Source organism: Salvelinus alpinus, chromosome 12, assembly GCF_045679555.1.
Source record: "Salvelinus alpinus chromosome 12, SLU_Salpinus.1, whole genome shotgun sequence".
Taxonomy (NCBI): domain Eukaryota; kingdom Metazoa; phylum Chordata; class Actinopteri; order Salmoniformes; family Salmonidae; genus Salvelinus; species Salvelinus alpinus.
The window spans coordinates 36,878,309-36,903,480 of NC_092097.1; the positions used below are offsets into that span (position 1 = coordinate 36,878,309).

Consider the following 25,172-nt stretch of genomic DNA (forward strand, 5'->3'; position numbering starts at 1 on the left):
AAACAAATTTACTTTGAAACAAAAGTATACACCTCACACACATATAGGTAATGGCTTACAAAAAAGAAGACACCTGTACCATATCAGATGTAGAGTTGAAATGTATTCAATTTTGAGTTTGTATCCCAAAACTTTATATACATCACAGAAGACTGAAATATAGCAAAACAGTTTGACATAGAAACAATATTAATTGTTAAATTATGAAAAATATTAATGACATTCCACCCATGAGGCCACTAGGTTATTTAAATGCAGGAAATGGTTTTAAGATATGAAACACGTCTGAAATTCTACTCTAAACACAGCTAAGTACCACACTGTAACAATATGTAAGAAGTTACACCCCAGCCCAGAAGTGTCCTTTTTTAATGCTCCTCTGAGTTTGCTCAACCGAGTTGTTTTTACTTGGTGGTAAGACATATGTGGAACTTTATTTAAATGGATGTCGCAATCTTGATTTTGTTGTCTGCACTTGGATGCATTCTAAGAGACCATTGAATAAACATGTATTTACAGTATATGTAACTTATAGGACATGAATCTAATAATGTACATACTTCATAAAAAAACAGACAATGTAGGATGGGACAAATAAATGGATGCATAATTAATGTATTTATTTATACAGCTAATTCATTTCTTTTTTTTACTTTGCTATTTCAATTTGTTTAGCTGATCACTTTACAAACGATTCATCAGCCAAATCATGAAATGTTGTATCTGGAAATACGCCCAAATGATTGATCAAGACCATAGTAATGTTATGATACAAACTCACTGATCAGTGACCATTTTAAGAGATTTATTTTATAAATGCCTTATAACAAAATCCTTTCTCCTGAGGTCATCATCCTTATTTTCAGAGGTGGTTTGGGGAAATCTGTCCTGAAGAGTTGTGTTACAAACACAAACTGTAAAACAAAAGTCTTTCTCCTGAGGTCTTCGTCCTTATTTTCAGAGGTGGTTCGGAAAAATCTGTCCTGAAGAGTTGTGTTACAGTACCTCCCAAAACTAACGACGCTGTCTTGTGTCATGCTTGAGACCCAGGTTGAACCCCAGTTGGTCACATGTTGGTGGTCATATCCTGTGTCTGTATGTAGTACCTTGTTCACTGACATTTGGTCCTCATTCTCTGATACCTTTTCCAATGTATGATATTTTGTGAATTTTTGGGGGGCCATGAATAAAATGCTGTAAATATTTTGTAAAAACATTCAAATGTAGGACAAATACAGTGCCCTCCGTAATTATTGGACACTGTAGATAACAAGCAAGACCCAGTCAGAAAGGAACTGATAGTTGTACCAGAAACCAAAACCATATTTTGGTAGATCCTGAAAGCTGCATTAAATATACATATATACATTTTAACTATAAAGCTTACTTTGGCTCAACATACAAACACGCACTATGTAAAGAATGATTGTAAATAGCTTTGGAGTACCTTAAATTACATTTTTGGGGAAAAATACAACTCGCCTCCATCATTCATTGAATAAGGTGGCTAATTCATCACAAAGCCCACTGATATTGCCAACTACTTTAATGAATTTTTCATTGGCAAGAAAAAACAAACTTAGGGATGACATGCCAGCAACAAACGCTGACACCACACATCCAAGTATATCTGACCAAATTATGATAGACAAGCATTGTGCTTCTGAATTCCGTAAAGTCAGTGTGGAAGAGGTGACATTTTTTGTTGTTGTCTATCAACAATGACAAGCCACCGGGGTCTGACAATCTGGATGGAAATTACTGAGGATAATAGCGGACGATATTGCCACTCCTATTTGCCAAATCTTCAATTTAAGCCTACTAGAAAAAGTAGTTAGGTAGTTGTCAAAAAAATTGGCTAACTGAATCTAAATCCAAATCATATAAACCTGTTCTGCTAACTGCCTGGCTGATTGAGATAAATCATTATGCCCTATTTCTCTTTTGAAAAGTGCTGATCCTGTAACAGTATCCTATGGAATCTTACTCAAATTACGTATATTTGCCTTTTTACTGCAGATGGTGACATGTGGTTAACTTCATTTTAGGTTAAAACAAACAGCACTATTTCCCTCTCAACATTATATTTTTGGCGACAGCCCTCAATCCCTAAATGTTAAACCCCCTCCCAAATTTGAAACTGGATACCAAATATGCAGTACCAGTCAAACGTTTGGACACACCTACTCATTCAAGGGTTTTTCTTTATTTTGACTATTTCCTACATTGTATAATAATAGTGAAGACATCAAAACTATGAAATAACACATATGGAATCATGTAGTAACCAAAAACAAATGAAAATATATTTTAGATTTTAGATTCTTCAAAGTCGCCACCCTTTGCCTTGATGACAGCTTTGCACACTCTTGGCATTCTCTCAACCAGCTTCATGAGGTAGTCACTTGGAATATTTTTCAATTGACAGGTGTGCCTTGCTAAAAGTGTATTTGAGCCAGTTGTGTAGGGGTGGGATACAGAAGAAAGCCCTTGAAGCCTTTGAAGAATCTAAAATCTAAAATATATTTTGATTTGTTCAACACTTTTTTGGTGAATACATGATTCCAAAAGTGTTATTTCATAGTTTTGATGTCTTCACTAATATTCTACAATGTAGAAAATAATGAATAAAAAAACCTTGAATGAGAAGGTGTGTCCAAACTTTTAACTGGTACTGTATATGTTTTGCAATAAGATCATCTAGGTGATTCTGAGCAGACCAATTACCAGATCTCTCTCATTAAAACCCCGAATGACTGGCCACACACACACACACACACACACACACACACACACACACACACACACACACACACACACACACACACACACACACACACACACACACACACACACACACACACACACACACACACACACACACACACACACACACACACACATTCATTCTCAGTAGGAGGCTGCGTGTTATGGTAGTGACAGAGTGACTGCATCAGCTCTGTCTGTCATGCTGTGTGAATAAAACTGGTTTCTATATATAGAACAGGACCCAAACTAGAACCCATACTTACCAAATTGATCAGTTCAGTGATTGCCTAAATTGAAAACACCTGGTCTTCCATGTCAGATAAATCAATAGCATGAAATGCCAGCGGCACTCCAGGACCAGGGTTGCTTACCCTTGATCTAGGTGATTATGACAAGACCAATTATCCAATCACTCTCATTCAAATCCCCCCGCCCGTCTCCCCACGTGCCCCCACCCCCTGCCTCCCCCCTCCACGTGGTATTCTCCTTGATCACCAGTTGATCCCTGATGAGGCTGCTTAGAAGGGTATATAAACATACCCAGAGCATCCCAGATAATAAAGGAGCCAGAAGACACTAGACTGCAGCTGGAGCAGATTCTCCACTTTTCATCTCAACCACTCCCTGGTTAAAGATGCAGAACGGCACTGAAGGAAACAACTTCTACATCCCCATGTCCAACAGGACTGGACTTGTAAGAAGTCCCTTTGAATACCCTCAGTACTACTTGGCAGATCCATGGCAATTCTATCTGCTTGCTGTCTACATGTTTTTCCTGATCTGTTTTGGATTCCCCATCAACGGTCTGACCTTGTATGTCACAGCGACAAACAAGAAGCTCCAGCAACCCCTCAACTTCATTCTGGTCAACTTGGCTGCAGCTGGAATGATCATGGTAATGTTTGGATTCACCATCACCATTACATCTGCTGTCAATGGCTACTTCGTCTTTGGACCTATGGGCTGTGCCATTGAGGGTTTCATGGCTACACTTGGAGGTAAGAGAACATCTAGTCACATACACACCCCCCCCCCCCCCCCACCCACACAAACACACATAAGACAAATTTGTATTTTCTTACTAGCACAGACTTTCCTCATAACTAATGGATTAAGGGAAAATGTACATTCTATGACTGTGATATGTGGTTGTCTCACCTGGTCTCACTGGATAAAAGCGTATTTGTGTAATAGCCAAACTAGGTCAATTTCTAGTTATTTTGTTGCTATATTTAGATCAACAATTTATTTCTGAACAAACCGACTGATATAAGCAACCAATCCTGGTCTAAAAATATTAATTGTTTGAGATACACACATTGATGGAGATGCTGGAAGAAGTCTAAGCAACCAAATGAAAAACAAGTCATAATTACTCACTTTCCTTGTCTCATTCTAGGTCAGGTTGCTCTGTGGTCTCTGGTGGTGTTGGCCATTGAGAGATACATTGTGGTCTGCAAGCCCATGGGCAGCTTCACGTTCACTACCACCCACGCTGGTGCCGGATGTGCATTCACCTGGGTCATGGCAATGGCCTGTGCTGCCCCCCCATTGGTTGGTTGGTCTAGGTAACTCAAAACTTTGATTAATAAGAGGTCTCACAGAGCTTTACATTGAAGGGGGTATCTCATCTTGCTCACCACAAATGGCAGTTGCTGGTTCTGGAATCGCAACTTCCACTTAAGTTTCACTTTGTCGTGCGGTGATTTCAATGGGAGACTAAGTGAATATTTGAGATAAGTGGAAGTTAAGATTCACCCACAATGGATAGATAAATTACAAACTGTGTTAAATACCCAGTCTGATTAGTTAATGCATAACTGGATGAGAAGTAAATGATTGATATTGGTTTGGTACTGTATGTACACTGTAGAGAGGGCAGGCAAGCAATCTGCAGGCAATCTGCCACCCTTCCCCCATTTCAATAAAATGGGAGCGCTTGTTTAGTTCTCTACTACAGTACTGTACAGTAGCTCTTGTCAGTCTTTGCCTCTCAGTTCTCTCGTTGTTGTTACAATGTTATTCATAAAACTTAACTGGCACAGTAAACTGACCACTTCTTCTTTCAAATAAGGTGAAAACTCTATTTGAAATAATGAATTATATTTACATCTGCATTTAAAATCGTTTCTGGTTCTCCAAGATCCAATCATAGTGGCCAGGAATGTTTTGGGAAAGATTGTGATCTGATCTGGTGAGATCACCCTTTGAGGTGGAAGTAATGTTTTTAGTAGTGAGTTTGATTTTTTAGGATGCTGACAATAGCCTCTCAACATTCTGCCCTTCAGGATTGGATTTGGCTCTGAGAAAGGGCAAAAACAATCTGATTGGATTATACTGCATAAGTATAGTTATACAGCATCTAAGTCAATGATCTGATTAATACATTTGACAAGTATAGTATTTACAGTAATGGTCTTTCAGATGGGAGTTTACAATTAAAATACTTCATCAAATGAATAACTGTGATAACCTTTTATACATTTTAAAGTAAAATATTTTAAAACAGGGTCATTTATTGACTTTCCCACATAGATATATTCCTGAGGGTATGCAGTGCTCATGTGGACCTGATTACTACACCTTGGCTGAAGGCTTCAACAATGAATCATATGTGATCTACATGTTCACCTGCCACTTCTGTGTTCCTGTCGTCACCATCTTCTTCACGTATGGAAGCCTTGTCCTCACAGTCAAGGCGGTATGACGGTTAATGCTAGTACACTGCTGACAGACAGACAGTTTGTCTATCTCTTTTTCCTAAACACAACAAATTAATCACTCGATATTCGGTGGTTGAATGTAGTTGAGATATACTGCCCATACTTTTTATCAAACAATTACCTGATTATCTGACTTCATGTGTTTTCCCTTGTTTGTTTTCAGGCTGCAGCTTCCCAGCAGGACTCAGCATCTACCCAGAAAGCTGAGAAGGAAGTGACACGTATGTGCATCCTGATGGTTTGTGGTTTCCTGATTGCCTGGACCCCCTATGCCAGCTTTGCTGCCTGGATTTTCTTCAACAAAGGAGCTGCCTTTACAGCCACAGCCATGGCTATTCCAGCCTTCTTCTCAAAGAGCTCAGCCATCTTCAACCCAGTCATCTATGTGCTGATGAACAAACAGGTTGGTAACAAACACTGACTATACCAAACATCCCCCCCCCCACACACGTGAAAATGTTGAGTGTGAAAACCCCAGCAGCGTTGCAGTTCTTGTCACAAACCGGTGCGCCTACTACCATAACCTGTTCAAAGAAATTTAAATATATTAACTTGCCCATTCACCCTGTAAATGGCACCCACACAATCCATGTATCAAATGTCTCAAGGCTTAAAAATCCTTCGACTACATTGATGGAAGTAGATTTAACTAGTGACATCAAGAAGGGATCATAGCTTTCACCTGGACAGTCTATGCCATGGAAAGAGCAGGTGTCTTTAATGTTTTGTATACAGTGTATTTTGGGCTCTCTCTTTTCTGCATCAATAAACAATGCTTCATGTTGGGCAAAGTGAAAAATGCTAACAATCTATTTCTCTAATTATCCTTCTCTCTCTACAGTTCCGTAGCTGCATGTTGGCTGCTGTAGGAATTAGTTCAGGAGCTGATGATGAGACCTCTGTGTCAGCAAGCAAGACAGAAGTGTCCTCTGTGGGCCCTGCATAACAACTTCAAAGGATTACATTTTTTACATGGACTGGCATATTTTCAATTAGGTAGATTGATTTTCTAAACAAAAGATGCCCTCTTACAGTGCAGTCCTCAAAACACAAAACATTGCATAATCTAACATAGCCCATTTTTATTGTGCAATATATGTTGCATTTCCTTAGACCACCGAAGCACAGGAGAACATTCAAGTTGTGATTTTTCATTTTTTTCAGCAAGTAAATCCTCAAGAGTTTTCATGACGAACCACTTGAAGGTTTGTTTTAGCTCCGTAGCTTTGGGCACTCTTCAAAGTGAGACAAACAATTCCTCTCTGAGCAACACCTGCATTAATGAACTGCAATACTACTAAAAGGCAAGTCATGCTACTGTGACACAAAGTGGATTCTTGCCAATTATTGGTGGGGGCAGGTAGCATAGCAGTTAAGAGCGTTGAGCGAGTACCCGACAAGTCACTTGTCCGAATCCCTTAGCCAACTAGGTGAAAAATATGTCGGTGTGCCCTTGATTGAGCGACGCATTTAACTCTAATTCCTCCTGTACAGTAAGTCGCTCTGGAGAAGAGCGTCTGCCTAATTACTAAAATATAAATGTAATTACACTGCACACATCAAGGCGTCTCTACTCTTTCAAAAATCTGCACTTGGTATATTGACTGTCATTTATGTTAAGAGGGTGACATACATACCAAATCATAGCTGAGGTGGAAAGATACCTATTGTGAATGGTTGAGCTTGGAATGACATACTGAACTACTTTCATACTTTGACGATGAAGGATAGAGATTTAATTGGTACAATGTGAGGCTACATACGTGTGGCTTTTGTTGGCCACTTGTATATTATCATTTGCTGAATACATTTTATAAATACTTCTTATGAAAATGTTATTCTAGATTAATAAATGCATGCATGAAAAGATTTGTGTCATTGAATGTTTTTGACTGGACTATGTACAAAAATATAATTATTCCTCAATGACAATTCATGTTTCTTCACAGTTGGTCACACGTTAGGTGCTACCAAAAATATTATTATTTATACACAAGGTGCAAGGTGCTACCAAAAAAGTGTTTGATATAGTACTAATTCCTCTTAATGGTCAGGTCTGTACAATTCTGTATCTATTCCCTGGCTTTTGATCCTTATATTTTCTCTACAGTTTCATACACCCTGACTATGGCAAGAACTCAATGGGTGATAAGGGGGATTAATCTGTGTCAACAAGCAAGACAGGACTGTCTTCTCTGGGCCATGCACAGAGTCTTCTGTTGTCTTTTGGGACTCTGAATCCTCTCTGCAATCTATTTCCTATTTCTAAGCTGCTCTTATGTGCCTGACAGTCACTGTTGGTGTCAGATATCGGTGATTGATTGTGCTGACAGTGACACTAAGCTCTGTGTTTAACCTATAATGTCACCATGGATTTGCTCAATAAGTTAATGTATACACGGAAAGGCCATATTAAGATACAAAACACGTCTAAGCACCACGCTGTAACTGTGTATAAGAAGGTACACCTCAGCCAAGAAGCGTCCCCTTTTTTAATACTCCTCTCAGGGGTTGCTCAACAATTGTTTTTTTAACTTGGTGGTAAGACATACAGTGCATTCGGAAAGTATTCAGACCCCTTGACTTTCTCCACATTTTGTTAGGTTACAGCGTTATTCTAAAATTGATCAAATCGTTTCCCCCCCCTCAGAAATCTACACACAATACCCCATAATGACAAAGCAAAAACAGGTTTCTAGAAATGTTTGCTAATTTATATTTAAAAAAATGAAATACCACATTTACATAAGTATTCAGACCCTTTACTCAGTGCTTTGTTGAAGCACCTTTGGCAGTGATTATAGCCTCGAGTCTTCTTGGGTATGATGCTACAAGATTGGCACACCTGTATTTGGGGATTTCTTCTCTGCAGATCCTCTCAAGCGCAGGTTGGATGGGAGTGTTACTGCACAGCTATTTTCAGGACTCTCCAGAGATGTTCATTGTCCTGTTGGAAGTTGAACCTTCACCCCAGTCTGAGGTCCTGAGCACACTGGAGCAGGTTTTCATTAAGGATCTCTCTGTACTTTAATCCGTTCAGCTTTGCCTCGATCCTGACTAGTCTCCCAATCCCTGCCGCTGAAAAACATCCCCATAGCATGATGCTGCCACCACCATGCTTCACCGTAGGGATGGTGCCAGGTTTTCTCCAGACTTGACGCTTGGCATTCAGCCCAAAGAGTTCAATCTTTGTTTCATCAGACCAGAGAATATTTTTTCTCATGGTCTGAGAGTCCAAGTGGGCTGTCATATGCCTTTTACTGAGGAGTGGCTTCCGTCTGGCCACTCTATCGTAAAGGTCTGATTGGTGGAGTGCTGCAGAGATGTTTGTCCTTCTGGAAGTTTCTCACATCTCCACAGAGGAACTCTATGTGGGACCTCATATAGACAGGTGTGTGCCTTTCCAAATAATTTACAATCAATTGAATTTACCACAGGTGGACTCCAATCAAGTTGTAGAAACATCTCAAGGATGATCAATGGAAACAGGATGCACCTGAGCTCAATTTCAAGTCTCATAGCAAAGGGTCTGAATATTTATGTAAAGAGTCAGCCCGAGAATTGAACCTTGTGGCACCCCCATAGAGACTGCCAGAGGTCCGGACAACAGGCCCTCCGATTTGACACACTGAACTCTATCTGAGAAGTAGTTGGTGAACCAGGCGAGGCAGTCATTTGAGAAACCAAGGATATTGAGTCTGCCGATAAGAATGCGGTGATTGACAGAGTCGAAAGCCTTGGCCAGGTCGATGAAGACGGCTGCACAGTACTGTCTTTTATCGATGGCGGTTATGATATCGTTTTGGACCTTGAGCGTGGCTGAGGTACACCCATGACCAGCTCGGAAACCAGATTGCTTAGTGGAGAAGGTACGGTCGGATTCTAAATGGTTGGTGATCTGTTTGTTAAATTGGCTTTCGAAGAAATTAGTAAGGCAGGGCAGGATGGATATAGGTCTATAACAGTTTGGGTCTAGAGTGTCTCCCCCTTTGAAGAGGGTGATGACCGCGACAGCTTTCTAATCATTGGGGATCTCAGATGATACTAAAGAGAGGTTGAACAGGCTACTAATAGGGGTTTTCAACAATTTCAGCAGATAATTTTACAAAGAGAGGTTCCAGATTGTCTTGCCCAGCTGATTTGTAGGGATCCAGATTTTTCAGCTCTTTCAGAACATCAGCTCTTTGGATTTGGGTGAAGGAGAAGTGGGGGGGAGGTGCTGCAGGGGGTGCTGAGCTGTTGGCCGGGGTTGGGGTAGCCAGGTGGAAAGCATGGCCAGCCGTAGAGAAATGCTTATTGAAATTATTGATTATCGTAGATTTTTTCGGGGGTGGACAGTTTCCTAGCCTCAGTGCAGTGGGCAGCTGGGAGGAGGTGCTTTTAAATTATCTACATCATCAGAATATTTTTTATCTACCAGTTGGCGCTGAAACAGAGACGAATATGCATATACACTATTTAGATGGCTTTCTTCCGTTAGCCCTATATTCTGAACCCGTGGTCTTGATGTATCTGTCGACAAAAATTATAATTAAATGTAAACTGTATTTAAAGGGATGGCTTATGATAACCATGTTGAATGAACAGTCCATAAGAAAATCTGTTGACCAGCAAGTGGGAGGGTTTTCAGCGGTTTAATTAAATGTATTCAGTGCTCGGAAGGGAACTACACTTGCAAAGCCTGTTATGCACCTGCATAAGGTAAATCGGAATACCAACTTATGAGAATTGCGTAGGAAAGATGTACATTTACTAAGTCTCAATCGGCCCATAGTGAACTACTCTGATGGTTCTGTCTTGAGGGATTGAGACTTCATTTGTATTATGTGAGGCTAGAAATGACTTTGTTGGCCGCCCGTATGTCAAAATTTGCTTTAAATATTTTATAAATACTGAAAATTTAATTCTAGATAAATTAATGCATGTACAAAAAGTGTCTGTGTCATTGAATTCTTGTTTTTGATTGTTTGGTGGTTCGTGCACTCAACAAGAAAATATTTGTAGTTCAAATGCACAAAATAGTAAAATGACCAGGTATGAACTGAGAAAGAACATGGTAAAATGGTAACAACAACCTAATAACCCAAAAATGTATCATAAAACATATGGTTTTGAAGTGTCTGTGCTAAATCAAGGAGATATAAAAAAAAGATTGGGGCTTTAAACAACCATACTTCCATTTGTTTTTTAACCCTTGTGTGGTGTTCATGTTTTTGTTATTCACCCAATGTTCGCAGGTCTGATGGACCCACAACATTATTGGGTTTTTAAAACAATACAGCCATAACAATTTAAGTAAAAATTCTTAATACTTAGATGTTGACTTATATCAATTGCAAGCGATATAGACAGCATACACGGTTAATATTTGCCATTTACCTCTGCTCGATCACATTTATCAATAAAATCGCTGTTAATAAAATAAAAAAAATTGTAATCAAGAGATGGGTGGAATAAATCATGTTTATCTTGAACAAATATAAATGAAACAAGATTTTAATTACTATAGATATTTATTTTCTTTGAACTGAGCAAATTGGAAGGACAAATGTTACGTACAGTATTTTATGGACACGATAAACGAGCCCCATTGAACACAAATTAAGGCCGGTCTGCACACCACATGAAGGACAGAGTTTACTGTGTGTGTGTGTGTGTGTTGCAAATGTATTTCTTGCACTTGTGTACTGTGTCTTCCTGTCCTATTTGGGTCCACACACATCGCAGCGCTTCTTGTTGCTACCAGCTGCAATCTAAAATGATGAAAACACTTAGTTCAGGAATTTTGCTAACATCTCACTCACTCACTCACTCACTCACTCACTCACTCACTCACTCACTCACTCACTCACTCACTCACTCACTCACTCACTCACTCACATATATAGTTACAGCAGGCCAGGGTAGGAGAGTCAGACACAAACACATGCAACATCACACTTACTTCAGGTGTTGTTGGTTCTGTGGGTCGGGCGGATGGGGCACCAGCATCCTCCTCCTGAATCCTCCTCACGATGGCTGCAGAAGATGGTGTCCTTGGGATATGTTGCTTCCTCTGGATTTGAGGTCTTACCAATGCCTTGCCCAGCTCTTCAAGAAAGAGCTGTCTCCTCTGGACCTTCCCTCTGTTCCAATCTGGGTTCAACGCCATCCAGATGGCAAACGCGTTGTACACCGAGATGTCCAACATGTTGAAGAATATCACAAGTGGCCAGCTTAGGGTTCTTCTTTTGCTGCTGTAACCAGTCCCCAGTTTGTCTAAATTGTCCACCCCTCCTGTTGTGGCATTGTAATCCATTATGATTTATGGTTTTTGATGTTCCTGGCCACATATTCTCCCATCCTTATGCAGTGTACTTTGCGGGATGCACGGGGGATATGGTCACTAGTGTAACCAGGAGGTGAGGCCTCATTTAACACAGTAAATTCATCAGGCTTAAGCCATGTTTCAGTCAGGCCAATCACATCAAGATTATGATAAGTGATTAGTTCATTGACTATAACTGCCTTTGAAGTGAGGGATCTAACATTAAGTAGTCCTATTTTGAGATGTGAGGTATCACGATCTCTTTCAATAATGGCAGGAATGGAGGAGGTCTTTATCCTAGTGAGATTGCTAAGGCGAACACTGCCATGTTTAGTTTTGCCCAACCTAGGTCGAGGCACAGACACAGTCTCAATGGGGATAGCTGAGCTGACTACACTGACTATGCTAGTGGCAGACTCCACTAAGCTGGCAGGCTGGCTAACAGCCTGCTGCCTGGCCTGCACCCTATTTCATTGTGGAGCTAGAGGAGTTAGAGCCCTGTCTATGTTGGTAGATAAGATGAGAGTACCCCTCCAGCTAGGATGGAGTCCGTCACTCCTCAGCAGGCCAGGCTTGGTCCTGTTTGTGGGTGAGTCCCAGAAAGAGGGCCAATTATCTACAAATTCTATCTTTTGGGAGGGGTAGAAAACAGTTTTCAACCAGCGATTGAGTTGTGAGACTCTGCTGTAGAGCTCATCACTCCCCTTAACTGGGCGGCGGCCAGAGACAATTACTCGATGCCGACACATCTTTCTAGCTGATTTACACGCTGAAGCTATGTTGCGCTTGGTGACCTCTGACTGTTTCATCCTAACATCGTTGGTGCCGACGTGGATAACAATATCTCTATACTCTCTACACTCGCCAGTTTTAGCTTTAGCCAGCACCATCTTCAGATTAGCCTTAACGTCGGTAGCCCTGCCCCCTGGTAAACAGTGTATGATCGCTGGATGATTCGTTTTAAGTCTAATACTGCGGGTAATGGAGTCGCCAATGACTAGGGTTTTCAATTTGTCAGAGCTAATGGTGGGAAGCTTCTGCGTCTCAGACCTCGTAACGGGAGGAGTAGAGACAAGAGAAGGCTCGGCCTCAGACTCCGACTCGCTGCTTAATGGGGAAACCCGGTTGAAAGTTTCTGTCGGCTGAATGAGCGACACCGGTTGAGCATTCCTACAGCATTTCCCTCCAGAAGCCATGAGAAAGTTGTCCGGCTGCGGGGACTGTGCGAGGGGATTTATACTACTATCTGTACTTACTGGTGACACAGACGCTGTTTCATCCTTTCCTACACTGAAATTACCCTTGCCTAATGATTGCGTCTGAAGCTGGGCTTGCAGCACAGCTATCCTCACCGTAAGGCGATCGTTCTCCTGTATATTATGACTACAGCGACTGCAATTAGTCTATCGTTGTCTCTGATTGGGAATCATACTTAGGCAGCCTTTTTCCCACCTGTGTGGGTAATTGTTTATTTTCTGTGAGTGTTTGTGTGCGCCTTGGTTGCGTCACGTTCTGATTCTGTTTACCTGTTTTTTTTGTGAAAAGGTTTCACTTCGATTAAAGATGTGGAATTACATGCACGCTGCGCCTTGGCTCATTTATGATAGGGAGTTTGAAGACAGCGAACGTGACAGCTTGAACCAATACTGTAAGATGTACTGGCTGGTATTATTAACCTGGATCTCTTAGTGTGTAACTTAAATTCATACTGCCCTCCAATGGCATGGTATGTTCATAGTCAACACTTTATTCCTATAGAGATGGATTGTGTCTACAACATACATGATGAAAACCATTTGCACCACCACCAAATGTTCATGGAGTAGCAGGAAAGTCTTAATTAGCTGTTACGAGTGGCGCCTGGCTGTAAACAGCTAATCATGTGTAATAATGCTTTTCTAATCAAGTAATATGTTTAGACGTGCAGATGTGTAGCAGCTGGTAACTCACAGACAGCATTTGATTGTATTCATATATTTACCTTTATTTATCACAAGAAAGTCAGTTAAGAAAATATTCTGATTTGCACTTGATTGTGACAAGTCACACGTGGCTAGTGTGTCACTAAATGGAAAAAAGCTATGTCAGTTAAGTCTTTTACTAGATTTTACTGTTGACTTTTAGGTAGCTTTTCCTTTCACTGACCTGAAATGGGGTCAGTTTCTGTTCAACTCACGTTCAAGCTAAATTCTATTCAATAATGTTTATTTGTCCTTGAGACACTCAATTGCAAGTTGACCCCTCACCCCTGAGGCTTCAACACAGTACATTACAGATACATAACCAACAAGGTTGGTAGGCAACACACAACTACAAGATAGATACATAACCTTTAATATTCATAGACACACGTTAGCAAGAAACTCATACGAGTCAATATTGGTAGGCATGAAAGCTATTCATACAATATTGAATTGTATCAGTTTCTTGCTAAACTATGTCTGAATTCAGACATATTAGTGATACTTAAAATATCGCTTAGCACTACAAGTGGTGACCTTGATGTGATATGCCACACCGCATCAAAGATCCACCACCATATTTTACAGTAGGCATGGTGTTCTTTGCATCCTTCGTTCGATGCCAAACCCACCAATGTTATGCATGGCGAAAGAGCACTATTTTCATGTCATACAACAAATGTAATCTACTGAAGTTTGCTGAACAGCATTGGCACTTGGATTGGAACTGGTGCTATGGTCAGAAGACATCAAAATAGAGCTCTTTGGCAACACACACCAGTGGTGGGTTTGACATCGAAAAAAGGATGCAAAGAACTACCTACTATGAAATATGGTGGTGAATCTTTGATGTTATGGAGATATTTTGCTTCCACTGGTCCTGGGGCCCTTGTTAATTAAGGTCAATGGCATCATCAATGGCATCATGAACTTTTTTTTTTTTTTTTCACAGGTGCCAATAATTTCAGTCATGACTGTAGTTGTTTTTGGCTGTGGAGTTGAAAATAGTCAAACACATTGAAAAGTGTACTTTCAAATACTAATGCTTTACCCCTAGAAGCCCACACCCAGTTTGCCTTGCATTCAAATTAAGATGAGCCTAGGACAACAAGGGGGCTCCAACATACTAGTTTATGGATTTCTTTAATGTATTTCTATAGCAGAATATTTAATGGATATTTTAAATGTCTTTGAAAAACAATATTTAAAAATTGTTTCAATTACCATTGGAAGTATTTGGTAGACATTCAGAAACTTTGGCCAGTGTATTTGAAAATACTTAAATACACAGAAAATGAATTCAGCAAAAAAAGAAACGTTCCTTTTTCGGGACCCTGTCTTTCAAAGATAATTAGTAAAAATCCAAATAACTTCACAGATCTTCATTGTTAAGGGTTTGAACACTGTTTCCGATGCTTGTTCAATGAACGATAAACAATTAATGAACATGCACCTGTAGAACGGTCGTTAAGACACTAACAGCTTACAGATGGTAGGCAATTAAGGTCACAGTTATGAAAACTTAGGACACTAAAGAGGCCTTTCTATTGACTCTGTAAAAACACCAAAAGAAAGATGCCCAGGGTCCCTGCTCATCTGCGTGTATGTGCCTTAGGCATGCTGCAAGGAGGCATGAGGACTGCAGATGTAGCCAGGGCAATAGATTGCAATGTCCGTACTGTGAGACGCCTAAGACAGCGCTACAGGGAGACAGGATGGACAGCTGATCGTCCTCGCAGTGGCAGATCACGTGTAACAACACCTGCACAGGACCGATACAGCCGAACATCACACCTGCGGGACAGGTACAGGATGACAACAACAATTGCCCGAGTTACACCAGGAACGCACAATCCCTCCATCAGTGCTCAGACTGTCCGCAATAGGCTGAGAGAGGCTGGACTGAGGGCTTGTAGGCCTGTTGTAAGGCAGGTCCTCACCAGGCATCACCGGCAACAACGTCGCCTATGGGCACAAACCCACCGTCGCTGGAGCAGACAGTACTGGCAAAAAGTGCTCTTCACTGACGAGTCGCGGTTTTGTCTCACCAGGGGTGATGGGTCGGATTCTCATTTATCGTCGAAAGAATGAGCATTATACCGAGGCCTGTACTATGGAGCGGGATCGATTTGGAGGTGGAGGGTTCATCATGGTCTGGGGCGGTGTGTCACAGCATCATCGGACTGAGCTTTTGCCATTGCAGGCAATCTCAACGCTGTGCGTTACAGGGAAGACATCCTCCTCCCTCATGTGGTACCCTTCCTGCAGGCTCATCCTGACATGACCCTCCAGCATGACAATGCCACCAGCCATACTGCTCGTTCTGTGTGTGATGTCCTGCAAAACAGGAATGTCAGTGTTCTGCCATGGCCAGCGAAGAGCCCGGATCTCAATCCCATTGAGCACGCCTGGGACCTGTTGGATCGGAGGGTGCGGGCTAGGGCCATTCCCCCCAGAAATGCCCAAATCTGGTGCTGTCCATGAGGAGGAGATGCACTGCAGTACTTAATGCAGCCGGTGGCCACACCAGATACTAACTGTTACTTTTTATTTTGACCCCCCTTTGTTCAGGGACACATTATTCCATTTTTGTTGGTCACATGTCTGTGGAACATGTTCAGTTCATGTCTCAGTTGTTGAATCTTGTTAGGTTCATATAAATATTTACACATGTTAAGTTTGCTGAAAATAAACACAGTTAACTGTGAGAGGACGTTTCTTTTTTTGCTGAGTTTATGTACTTGACATACAATATGCATGTATTTGAACCCAGGTCTGCACACTACTGTAAGTTGCTTTGGATAAAATGGTGTACTAAATGGTATATATTATTTTGTATTATATATTAATGGTAATATATTATTATATATTATCAAGTGAACATAATATGACCCCCATCTCACAATGTGGCAGAATTGAATAACAGTATAACGTATAGATTTTATTTGAGAACACCAAAGAGCTATGCCCACTTTTGCTGCATACTGTACGTTGTGAATGCTTTTATAGGCTACTGTATATACATTTATCAGCTCAACAAACCACAGCATAAAGGACCCAGCCTCCAGGCAATCTTAGTTGCTGTATATTTTCACTTCATATTTGAATTTTAGTAGTGTTTTTGTGGACATATTTGACTGAAGTTATTTATAAGATGTATAATTGGGTTTATAAATTAAAATGTGCAATCTCTTACTCAACTACAAGTCTATACATTGACCTTTGAGGTAAATTGACATTTTAGTGTGATTTAAATGTTTTGAAATTATTGTGTTTTAGGGGTGCTGAGTGCAAAAACAGACAAACAAATAAACAAACAAATCAATAAAATAAAGGGAATAATTGGGTGCATATACAGCCTTTCTGTTCTTGTTATACCAACCTGGGAAATGTCTCTACAACTTGTATTATCATAGACACTTCAAAGGCCTATGAATAAATATCCAAATCCTCTGGAATCAGAGGTTAGTAAACTATAAGACTTTGATTCGCATAATCCCAGACTAATCTAATTAACAGATTTTAAATCCCCTGAAAGCAGCCTCCACAAAACTGTATAAAATCAATCTCAAGACAACATTTGCATAAGAGAGCTGCTGCATCCAAGGAGACAGGGTTGACAGGGTTGACCAAATTAATCAACTTTTTCTTCACCTTACCACCCGTCCATTTACTCAAAATGAACGGCACTGAGGGCAACAACTTCTACATCCCCATATCCAACAGGACTGGGCTTGTAAGGAGTCCTTTTCTATACCCTCAGTACTACTTGGCGGATCCATGGCAATTCTATCTGCTTGCTGTCTACATGTTCTTCCTGATCTGCTTTGGATTCCCAATCAATGGTCTGACCTTGTACGTCACAGCCACAAACAAGAAGCTCCAGCAACCTCTGAACTTCATTCTGGTCAACTTGGCTCTGGCTGGATTGATCATGGTCCTCTTTGGATTCACCATCACCATCACATCTGCTGTCAATGGTTACTTCATCTGGGGACCATTGGGCTGTGCTATTGAGGGATTCATGGCTACACTTGGAGGTGAGAAATCTTTTGTGCAGGTTGTTGTCTTTGGCTAGCATGGATGCCAGTCTGTTTCTTATTGAATTGGCATTACAATGACAGCAATGAAGTTGGCGAGAGCATAAAGGCTCACTCTCCTGCTGTCCATTCTTCTCCCCATATGGTACATTAGTTAAATAGTGTTCACAGCAAAAGAGTTTTCTTGACTTCATTGTTTAACATGTGAAGAAGTAGTTTCAATAAAGTTCACGGATTGGGTATGCATTTAGATTTTTGTCAAATATACTTGGATAGTCTCAATCAAGATTAAATAATTTAGATTTAATGAAATAATAGTCTGGTCATTTAGAAATAACGTTGTATCGTAAGATCCATTAAGTTACAGTCCATATTATGCAGCAATTAGATCCCCTTCTCTGTTGTTTGCATCTCCATGCTCCAACCTCTTTTACCTAACAAATGCAGGACAAGCAAAAACAAATCTCTTCCCTTTCCTATTCTCAATTCAAGGTCAGGTGGCTCTGTGGTCTCTGGTGGTGCTGGCAATTGAGAGATACATTGTGGTCTGCAAGCCCATGGGCAGCTTCAAGTTCAGTGTCGCCCATGCTGGTGCTGGTGTTGCATTCACCTGGGTGATGGCTGCCACTTGCGCTGTTCCCCCACTGGTAGGCTGGTCCAGGTACAGTGCATGTCATATGATATAAAAGTAAAACACAAAGATACTACATTTCTCTGATACAGATTAAGCTTAGTCCTGGACTAAAAAGCTATTTCAATAGAGACTCTTTATTGACCACACTTTCTAATCCAGTAGAAGGCTTAAGAGAAACCATCCCCTTATGTTGCAAGTTGCAATTCATATAATTGTCTGATCTTTTAATCACATCAATTACACACTCATTATAAATTTAGGTGTAATGTCTATGAGATGAGATCAAACAATGATGTAAAGACAATAATAGGTTACATACAATGCATCACACATATAATGCATTTGGTCAATCATGGTATTCTCTAGCAAAAAAAATTGGCTTTTTTGTGTTGTTGCATTTTAGTGACATTAGCTAGGTTTCCATCCAATTGGCGACAGATTTCCATGCGAATATTCTAAAATCTGTATTAAAACAATACACACATTTTCCCACCAATGATGTATTTCTATCAAATTGACTTGTTGTAGATAAAAGGTTCGCGGGATGACGAAGTTCACATAAAATACCTTTTGCGGTTAAATTCCATGTTTGCCAAATAAAAAATACAAGTTAAATGGGTTTCCATCGCATTTTCAACTCTACTGATGGTTTTCTCACAACAAATGTTGTGTCATATAATGAGTGGTATTGGCACGCAGTTGGCTAGAGCACACATATAGCCTAAATGATGAGATTATTATTATTTGTCAAACGGCAGCCTAAGCACCAATTATCATGTCACCAGAATAAGACCTTTGCTATTTATTGGAAAGAAGCATCACGCTCATCACTTTGCGCTTTCACCACCCTCTGAAGTTCATCATCATTTATTGAATCTGTAACCTAATAAAGTGCATGCTTTAGCGATGAGTCATAGTGGAGGGGACCACACAACATGTCATTGCGTGACTCCAAGTTTACTTTGATGGTTATTATATAAATATTTGCTTGTAAAAGCTTTTCCACCGGCATTTCTTCGTATAATTAATTTTACAGACACAAAAAGATCCCACCTTGTCTCGTGTATTTTGTTTTGTCGACATACCAAAATATTTTCTGTAGAGATTTTGGTTGTTAGTCAAGGTTAACACTGATGATCTTCTAATAATGTATAATCTAAAACGGTCTCATCAACTGACTTTCCCTCATAGATACATCCCTGAGGGCATGCAGTGTTCATGTGGACCTGACTACTATACTCTGAGTCCAGGCTACAACAATGACTCATATGTCATATACATGTTTGTCTGCCACTTCATGGTTCCAGTCTTCATCATTGCCTTCACTTATGGAAGCCTTGTCCTCACAGTCAAGGCGGTATGTTGTTCTTAGACACAGAAAATGTAACTAGCAGACTCACAAAGTCGTAGCATTTGGATTCTTGTGCTAAGGATATGATTTCTAATAAGTCACACAAGCATTTATCTTGCTTCTCTTCATTTTCAGGCGGCAGCTTCCCAGCAGGACTCAGCATCCACCCAGAAAGCTGAGAAGGAAGTGACACGTATGTGCCTCCTGATGGTTATGGGTTTTCTGATTGCCTGGACCCCCTATGCCTCTGTTGCTGCTTGGATCTTCTTCAACAAAGGAGCTGCGTTCACTGCCCAGTTCATGGCTGTCCCAGCCTTCTTCTCAAAGAGCTCAGCCATCTTCAACCCAGTCATCTATGTGCTGATGAACAAACAGGTTGGTACCATGGGATTTTGGTCTTTCCTTTTTAGTGTTCATCAAATAGGTTGGTCACAGGTCACCAACAACATAAGCCTACTTATATCATAAAAGTAATTTCTACTGTCTGTGCTAGTACTCTAGCATCTTGACTCTTCCATCTCTGACATTGTGGTCTCACTCTCTCTGTACAGTTCCGTAACTGCATGCTGGCTGCTGTAGGCATAGCAGCCCCTGAGGATGAGACTTCTGTGTCAACAAGCAAGACAGAAGTGTCTTCTGTGGGCCCTGCATAGAGACTTCCCTCATGCTGCACTTCCTGCCCTCTAATTTCTACCCTTGTCTGATGCTCTACATTGACTGCTTTTGAAGACACACTTCTTTCACCAAATGGACATTAAACTGTACTGACATGTAATGATTGGGCTCTGTTGTTCTCTCTACGCTCACAGACTGTGCCACTTAATGTAGTTGAGAATAGACTTGACATACATTTTATACTCATCCAAAAGAAACAGCTGATTTGCCTCTTATAGGTGGTAACAAATGGATGAGCCTCAGACTTGCAGAACAGCTCTAATGTTTGTCTTGATGGATCATGAGATTGTATTTTTATCTTATGGTGAGTCCAGCAATTATTTTGTTGTCATCATTTCCTGTGTATACAGTATTTTATAAATAAATCTAGTACTAGATAAATACATGCATGAAACTACTACTTTTTGTGTGTCATTTACATTTGTTTACTGATTTCTAGTCCAGATCATTAGCACTAATGTTGCATATTGTACACATTCCTAATATAGGCTAGCCAATTTTGACTTTGTGGCTGTGTTAACTAGTTCACACGCATATCTGCTTTCTCATTGTTTAGAATGATCCCACCTCATCTTGCCTCCCAACTGCCTTGCTTTTTAAAATACATGTATTTTCATTGTTAGAGTATCTAGTCAATATACACTTAGTGTACCAAACATTCACGCTTCATGATTTCAATTCCACCCACTGTTGCTGAGGTCTTTCCTTCGGAGATCCATGCTGACCCACTGTTGATCCAGGCTGAACTCATTTTGAACTTGCTAATGTTATTTAAGCAATTATTTAAAATATTTTCAAATACATTCCAATACTAAACTATTTGTATTTTCAAAGAAACTTTGTCAAATACTTGTTTCGAAATGTATTTGATACTAATTAAAATACAGTAAATAGTATTTGAACTCAGGTCTGATGGATTTGAGGTTAAAATGCAGTGAATTGCCCCTTTAACTACATTCCCATTACCTTGGTTATAGAGATCTACACATTTATCACACTATAACTCATGGAGCTGAGCTATCACTTTAAAAACCATTCTATTACTACCTTGCCGTAGTTCTAGTGTGCCAGTCCAAAATAAAGGCTATAGTCCTTTAGTGGCACAGTATTATCCCTATCCTGTTCCACTATTTATGCAAGATTAGTGTAATCTAGACACATAGGCTTGCAGAGCAGATGTAAAAATATCCCATGTGATTACACAAGGCAAGCTTAACCTCATCAATTGAGTTCACAATGTTTATTTCTGCATGGACAACCTTTTGTTAGAAATAACTTAAAAGTCATGTAAGAAATCACAGCATATACACTCATTAGCCTCTTTGAGATTTTCAGACACTCATTAGCCATTTCAAATAATGAAATAAAGGCCTACACCTTGACGTATATGGTGACTTGTAAACAGCTTAAGGAGATAGTTCAACTAGTTTGACCTTAAAGTGACCAAAACAAAAACATACTCAATTGCTAATCTTTTTATTGTCACAAGCAGACTTTGTGAACAAATGGTGGAAAGTACAACAATCAAATATTGGCCTCATGTAAATGTCCTTGTGTTAAATCAGATTTACTGTTAAAACAGTTTTCTGACCAGAGAGTAGCTAGTCATGTAGCAGTGGTGTTTTATGAGTAATGGAAGGGCTTATGTAGCAACACAAATAAGACAGACACACTTTGGTATTGACTTACTGTTCATTGTGTCATCAGCCTTAAACATGTATGTTTAGCTTTAAAAGTGTAACAGCTCTTTAGAACAGAAAAAGAGGGTGTAAAAGAATAACATGCCTAATAATGAGTATGCTATAGAATATCAGGAGAGTTCCATTCTTATCAGATAAAAGGAATAAAATGCATTTTCCTGGATGTGAATATCTTCATGGTTCCTTCATGGTCTGCAAAACCTTTCTTGTGGATCCAACTTTGTCCATCTCTCCACCTGAAATAGTCAAAACAAAACATAAGGATAACAAATAATCAATTTAAAGTCAGAATATGGAGTTTGAGTTTCAGCAAAATGGCAGCTGGAGTAATGCAACCTCAAAGTCATTGCTATGGATGTAAAGAATGACAGTTAATGAGTTTGAGATGATTGCTTTAATGCCGCAATCCTGAATTAGTTCAGTGCTTTTTTCAGCCAGAATGATGTCCTGCACCGATTTGCTATACAAATGAGGGATGGGGCTGGAGAAATGTTGGGCTATGAGTGTGAGTACTCACAGTCCATGAGATCATCATAATAATTTTAACCACATTTTGTAGTTATACGTTTGTTTACGAATACATTTTTTCACAGTTGTATTAAGATCATTAGTTATTTACAAGCCTATATTCTCCAAGAATCACAGAAGCACTAGATATTGCATACTATAGCCTACCTTTAGCTTCAAGCACTTGTGGCACACCGTACGGATGTGTGTTTGGGAAAAAATGCTCATAATTTTCAGATGATCTGCGAGGCCCCAGAGACTATATATATTGTTCAGTATCGACCCGGAATAAACTTAACTTCTGCTGTGTCGCCAAAATCCAGTGTAGTATCCATGTGCAGTGATATCTCTCTCAACGTTTCCATGACTTGTGTTTCTACAAAGTCCAAAAACATTCAGTAGTTTAAGGCTACTGAAAGTGACCGTCACATTTTGCATAGGGGCTCTGGAGCTTAAAACACTCTAGACCTGACATCATGTTCCGGACGGGATCAAAGGTCGCCAGCATAGTCTTCCGAACAGAGTATATGAGCGGAGCTGGAGCGAGAAGCGTGCCTAATTTGACTGGAGCGCAGAGCGAGTTTCCCAAAGGCTGCAGCGCCGGGCATTCTCACCCTCTCCAATTTCGCTCCAGTGCAGCTCCAGTAGAGCTCACTTCACATCAGGAGCTCAGGGCATGCTTGGCCCAGCATGCACTTGTCAATTAGCTCGCAGTCTCAAGTCAGAATTAGATGTTCATCCATTTCTGTCAAACTTCGAAATTGTTGCAAATGTCAAATGTCGAAGTATTTAAGGTTACGTTTAGGCATAAATTCTGAATTTTTTAGGTTAAGTTTACACATTATCTCCAAAATCTTAAGGTTAAGCATTAAATCCTAATGGTTATTAAGGTAAGAGTGAAGGTTTGGGATAGTTTTTTTTTTAAATGCCAAAAAAACATTCTATCGCTGGACTTGAACTTGCAATCTTTGGAATCAGAGGCAGATGCTTAAAAACCTCTAAAGGATCCGCCCCTTTTTTCAATCTTCGCCTAAAATGACATACCCAAATCAAATTGCCTGTATCAAATCAAATCAAATTTTATTGGTCACATATGCATGGTTAGCAGATGTTAATGCAAGTGTAGCGAAATGCTTGTGCTTCTAGTTCCAACAATGCAGTAATATCTAACAAGTAATCTAACAAATTCACAACTACCTTATACACACAAATGTAAAGGATGAATAAGAATATGTACATACAAATATATGGATGTGCGATGGCCGTGCAGCATAGGCAAGATACAGTAGATGGTATAGAGCATTATATTCGGGCGGCAGGTAGCCTAGTGGTTAGAGCGTTGAACTTGTAACTGAAAGGTTGCAAGAACAAATCCCTGAGCTGACAAGTTTGAAAGTTGTTGTTTTGCCCCTGAACAAGGCAGTTCATCTACTGTTCCTAGGCCGTAATTGAAAATAAGAATTTGTTCTTAACTGACTTGCCTAGTTAAATAAAGGTAAGGTAAAAAAATAAATATACATATGAGATGAGTAATGTAGGATTTGTAAACATTATTAAAGTGCTGTTATTTACAGTGACTAGTGATACCTTTTAAGTCCATTTATTAAAGTGAACGGTGATTTGAGTCTATGTTGGCAGCAGCCTCTCTATGTTAGTGATCTGATGGCCTTGAGATAGAAGCTGTTTTTCAGTCTCTCGGTCCCAGCTTTGATGCACCTGTACTGACCTCGCCTACCGGATGATATCGGGGTGAACAAGCAGTGGCTCGGTTGGTTGTTGTCCTTGATGATCTTTTTGGCCTTCCTGTGACATTGGGTGCTGTAGGTGTCCTGGAGGGAAGGTAGTTTGCCCCTGGTGATGCGTTGTGCAGACCGCACTACCCTCTGGATAGCCTTGCGGTTGAGGGCGGTGCAGTTGCAGTGATACAGCCCGACAGGATGCTCTCGATTGTGCATCTGTAAAAGTTTGTGAGTGTTTTAGGTGACAAGCCACATTTCTTCAGCCTCCTGAGGTTGAAGAAGCCCTGTTGCGCCTTCTTCACCACACTGTCTGTGTGGGTGGACCATTTCAGTTTGTCCGTTATGTGTACGCAGAGGCACAATGTATTTTTCCAGCCCAGGTGGAATTGAGATTTTGGCCACTAGATGGCAGCAGTGTATGTGCAAAGTTTTAGACTGATCCAATGAACCATTGAATTTCTGTTCAAAGTCTAGGCATTAACTCCAAATGTTTAAGGTTTAGCCATTAACTCTAAATCTTAAGGTTAGGCATTAACTGTGATGGTTAAGGTATGGGTTAAGTTTTGGGATAGGCTTTAAACAAAAATCTCAAAAACAACTTCTTATTGTTAGATTCAAACTTGCAACCTTTGGCAGTTGATTTCTTTCTTTCACTGGATTCAAAATTGCATCCTTTGCAATGTCCACAACTAAAGAATCATTGTGAAATCTGAAAATACATTTATCCCGAAAGCATGATGGTGTACTATATGCACTTGCTAACAGA

At 40.2% G+C, this 25,172-nt stretch overlaps 2 protein-coding genes and 1 long non-coding RNA gene across 4 annotated transcripts; 2 read left to right on the forward strand and 1 right to left on the reverse strand.

Annotated features, from left to right (window-relative positions):
• The first annotated feature begins 3,346 nt into the window (after nucleotides 1-3,346).
• Nucleotides 3,347-7,354, forward strand: LOC139536030 (green-sensitive opsin-like). Its single transcript, XM_071336132.1, has 5 exons — nucleotides 3,347-3,767; nucleotides 4,169-4,337; nucleotides 5,305-5,470; nucleotides 5,656-5,895; nucleotides 6,334-7,354. Exons 1-5 carry the CDS (start codon nucleotides 3,404-3,406, stop codon nucleotides 6,436-6,438), a joined length of 1,044 nt encoding a protein of 347 aa, XP_071192233.1. The 5' UTR covers nucleotides 3,347-3,403; the 3' UTR covers nucleotides 6,439-7,354.
• Nucleotides 7,355-14,865: 7,511 nt separating this feature from the next.
• LOC139536033 (green-sensitive opsin-4-like) lies at nucleotides 14,866-20,718 on the forward strand. Of its 2 annotated transcripts, XM_071336136.1 has the most exons (6): nucleotides 14,866-14,882; nucleotides 17,436-17,800; nucleotides 18,293-18,461; nucleotides 19,626-19,791; nucleotides 19,921-20,160; nucleotides 20,337-20,718. In XM_071336136.1, exons 2-6 carry the CDS (start codon nucleotides 17,440-17,442, stop codon nucleotides 20,436-20,438), a joined length of 1,038 nt encoding a protein of 345 aa, XP_071192237.1. In that variant the 5' UTR covers nucleotides 14,866-14,882; nucleotides 17,436-17,439; the 3' UTR covers nucleotides 20,439-20,718. The 2 variants fall into 2 exon arrangements, with proteins under 2 accessions (XP_071192237.1, XP_071192236.1); XM_071336135.1 differs by lacking the exon at nucleotides 14,866-14,882 and having other exon boundaries at nucleotides 17,375-17,800.
• Nucleotides 20,719-21,920: 1,202 nt separating this feature from the next.
• On the reverse strand, nucleotides 21,921-23,385 carry LOC139535243 (uncharacterized). Its single transcript, XR_011667092.1, has 2 exons — nucleotides 22,836-23,385; nucleotides 21,921-22,396 (listed from the first exon to the last, which is right to left on the reverse strand). It is a non-coding gene; the product is annotated as an uncharacterized lncRNA (long non-coding RNA).
• Between the last annotated feature and the right edge of the window lie 1,787 nt (nucleotides 23,386-25,172).

Coding starts and splice junctions, on each gene's coding strand:
- LOC139536030 (XM_071336132.1), top strand. CDS start 3,404: ATGCAGAACGGCACTGAAGGAAACAACTTCTACATCCCCATGTCCAAC. Junction 3,768..4,168: donor TTTCATGGCTACACTTGGAG/GTAAGAGAACAT, acceptor GTCTCATTCTAG/GTCAGGTTGCTCTGTGGTCT. Junction 5,471..5,655: donor TTGTCCTCACAGTCAAGGCG/GTATGACGGTTA, acceptor GTTTGTTTTCAG/GCTGCAGCTTCCCAGCAGGA.
- LOC139536033 (XM_071336136.1), top strand. CDS start 17,440: ATGAACGGCACTGAGGGCAACAACTTCTACATCCCCATATCCAACAGG. Junction 18,462..19,625: donor CCACTGGTAGGCTGGTCCAG/GTACAGTGCATG, acceptor TTTCCCTCATAG/ATACATCCCTGAGGGCATGC. Junction 19,792..19,920: donor TTGTCCTCACAGTCAAGGCG/GTATGTTGTTCT, acceptor CTTCATTTTCAG/GCGGCAGCTTCCCAGCAGGA.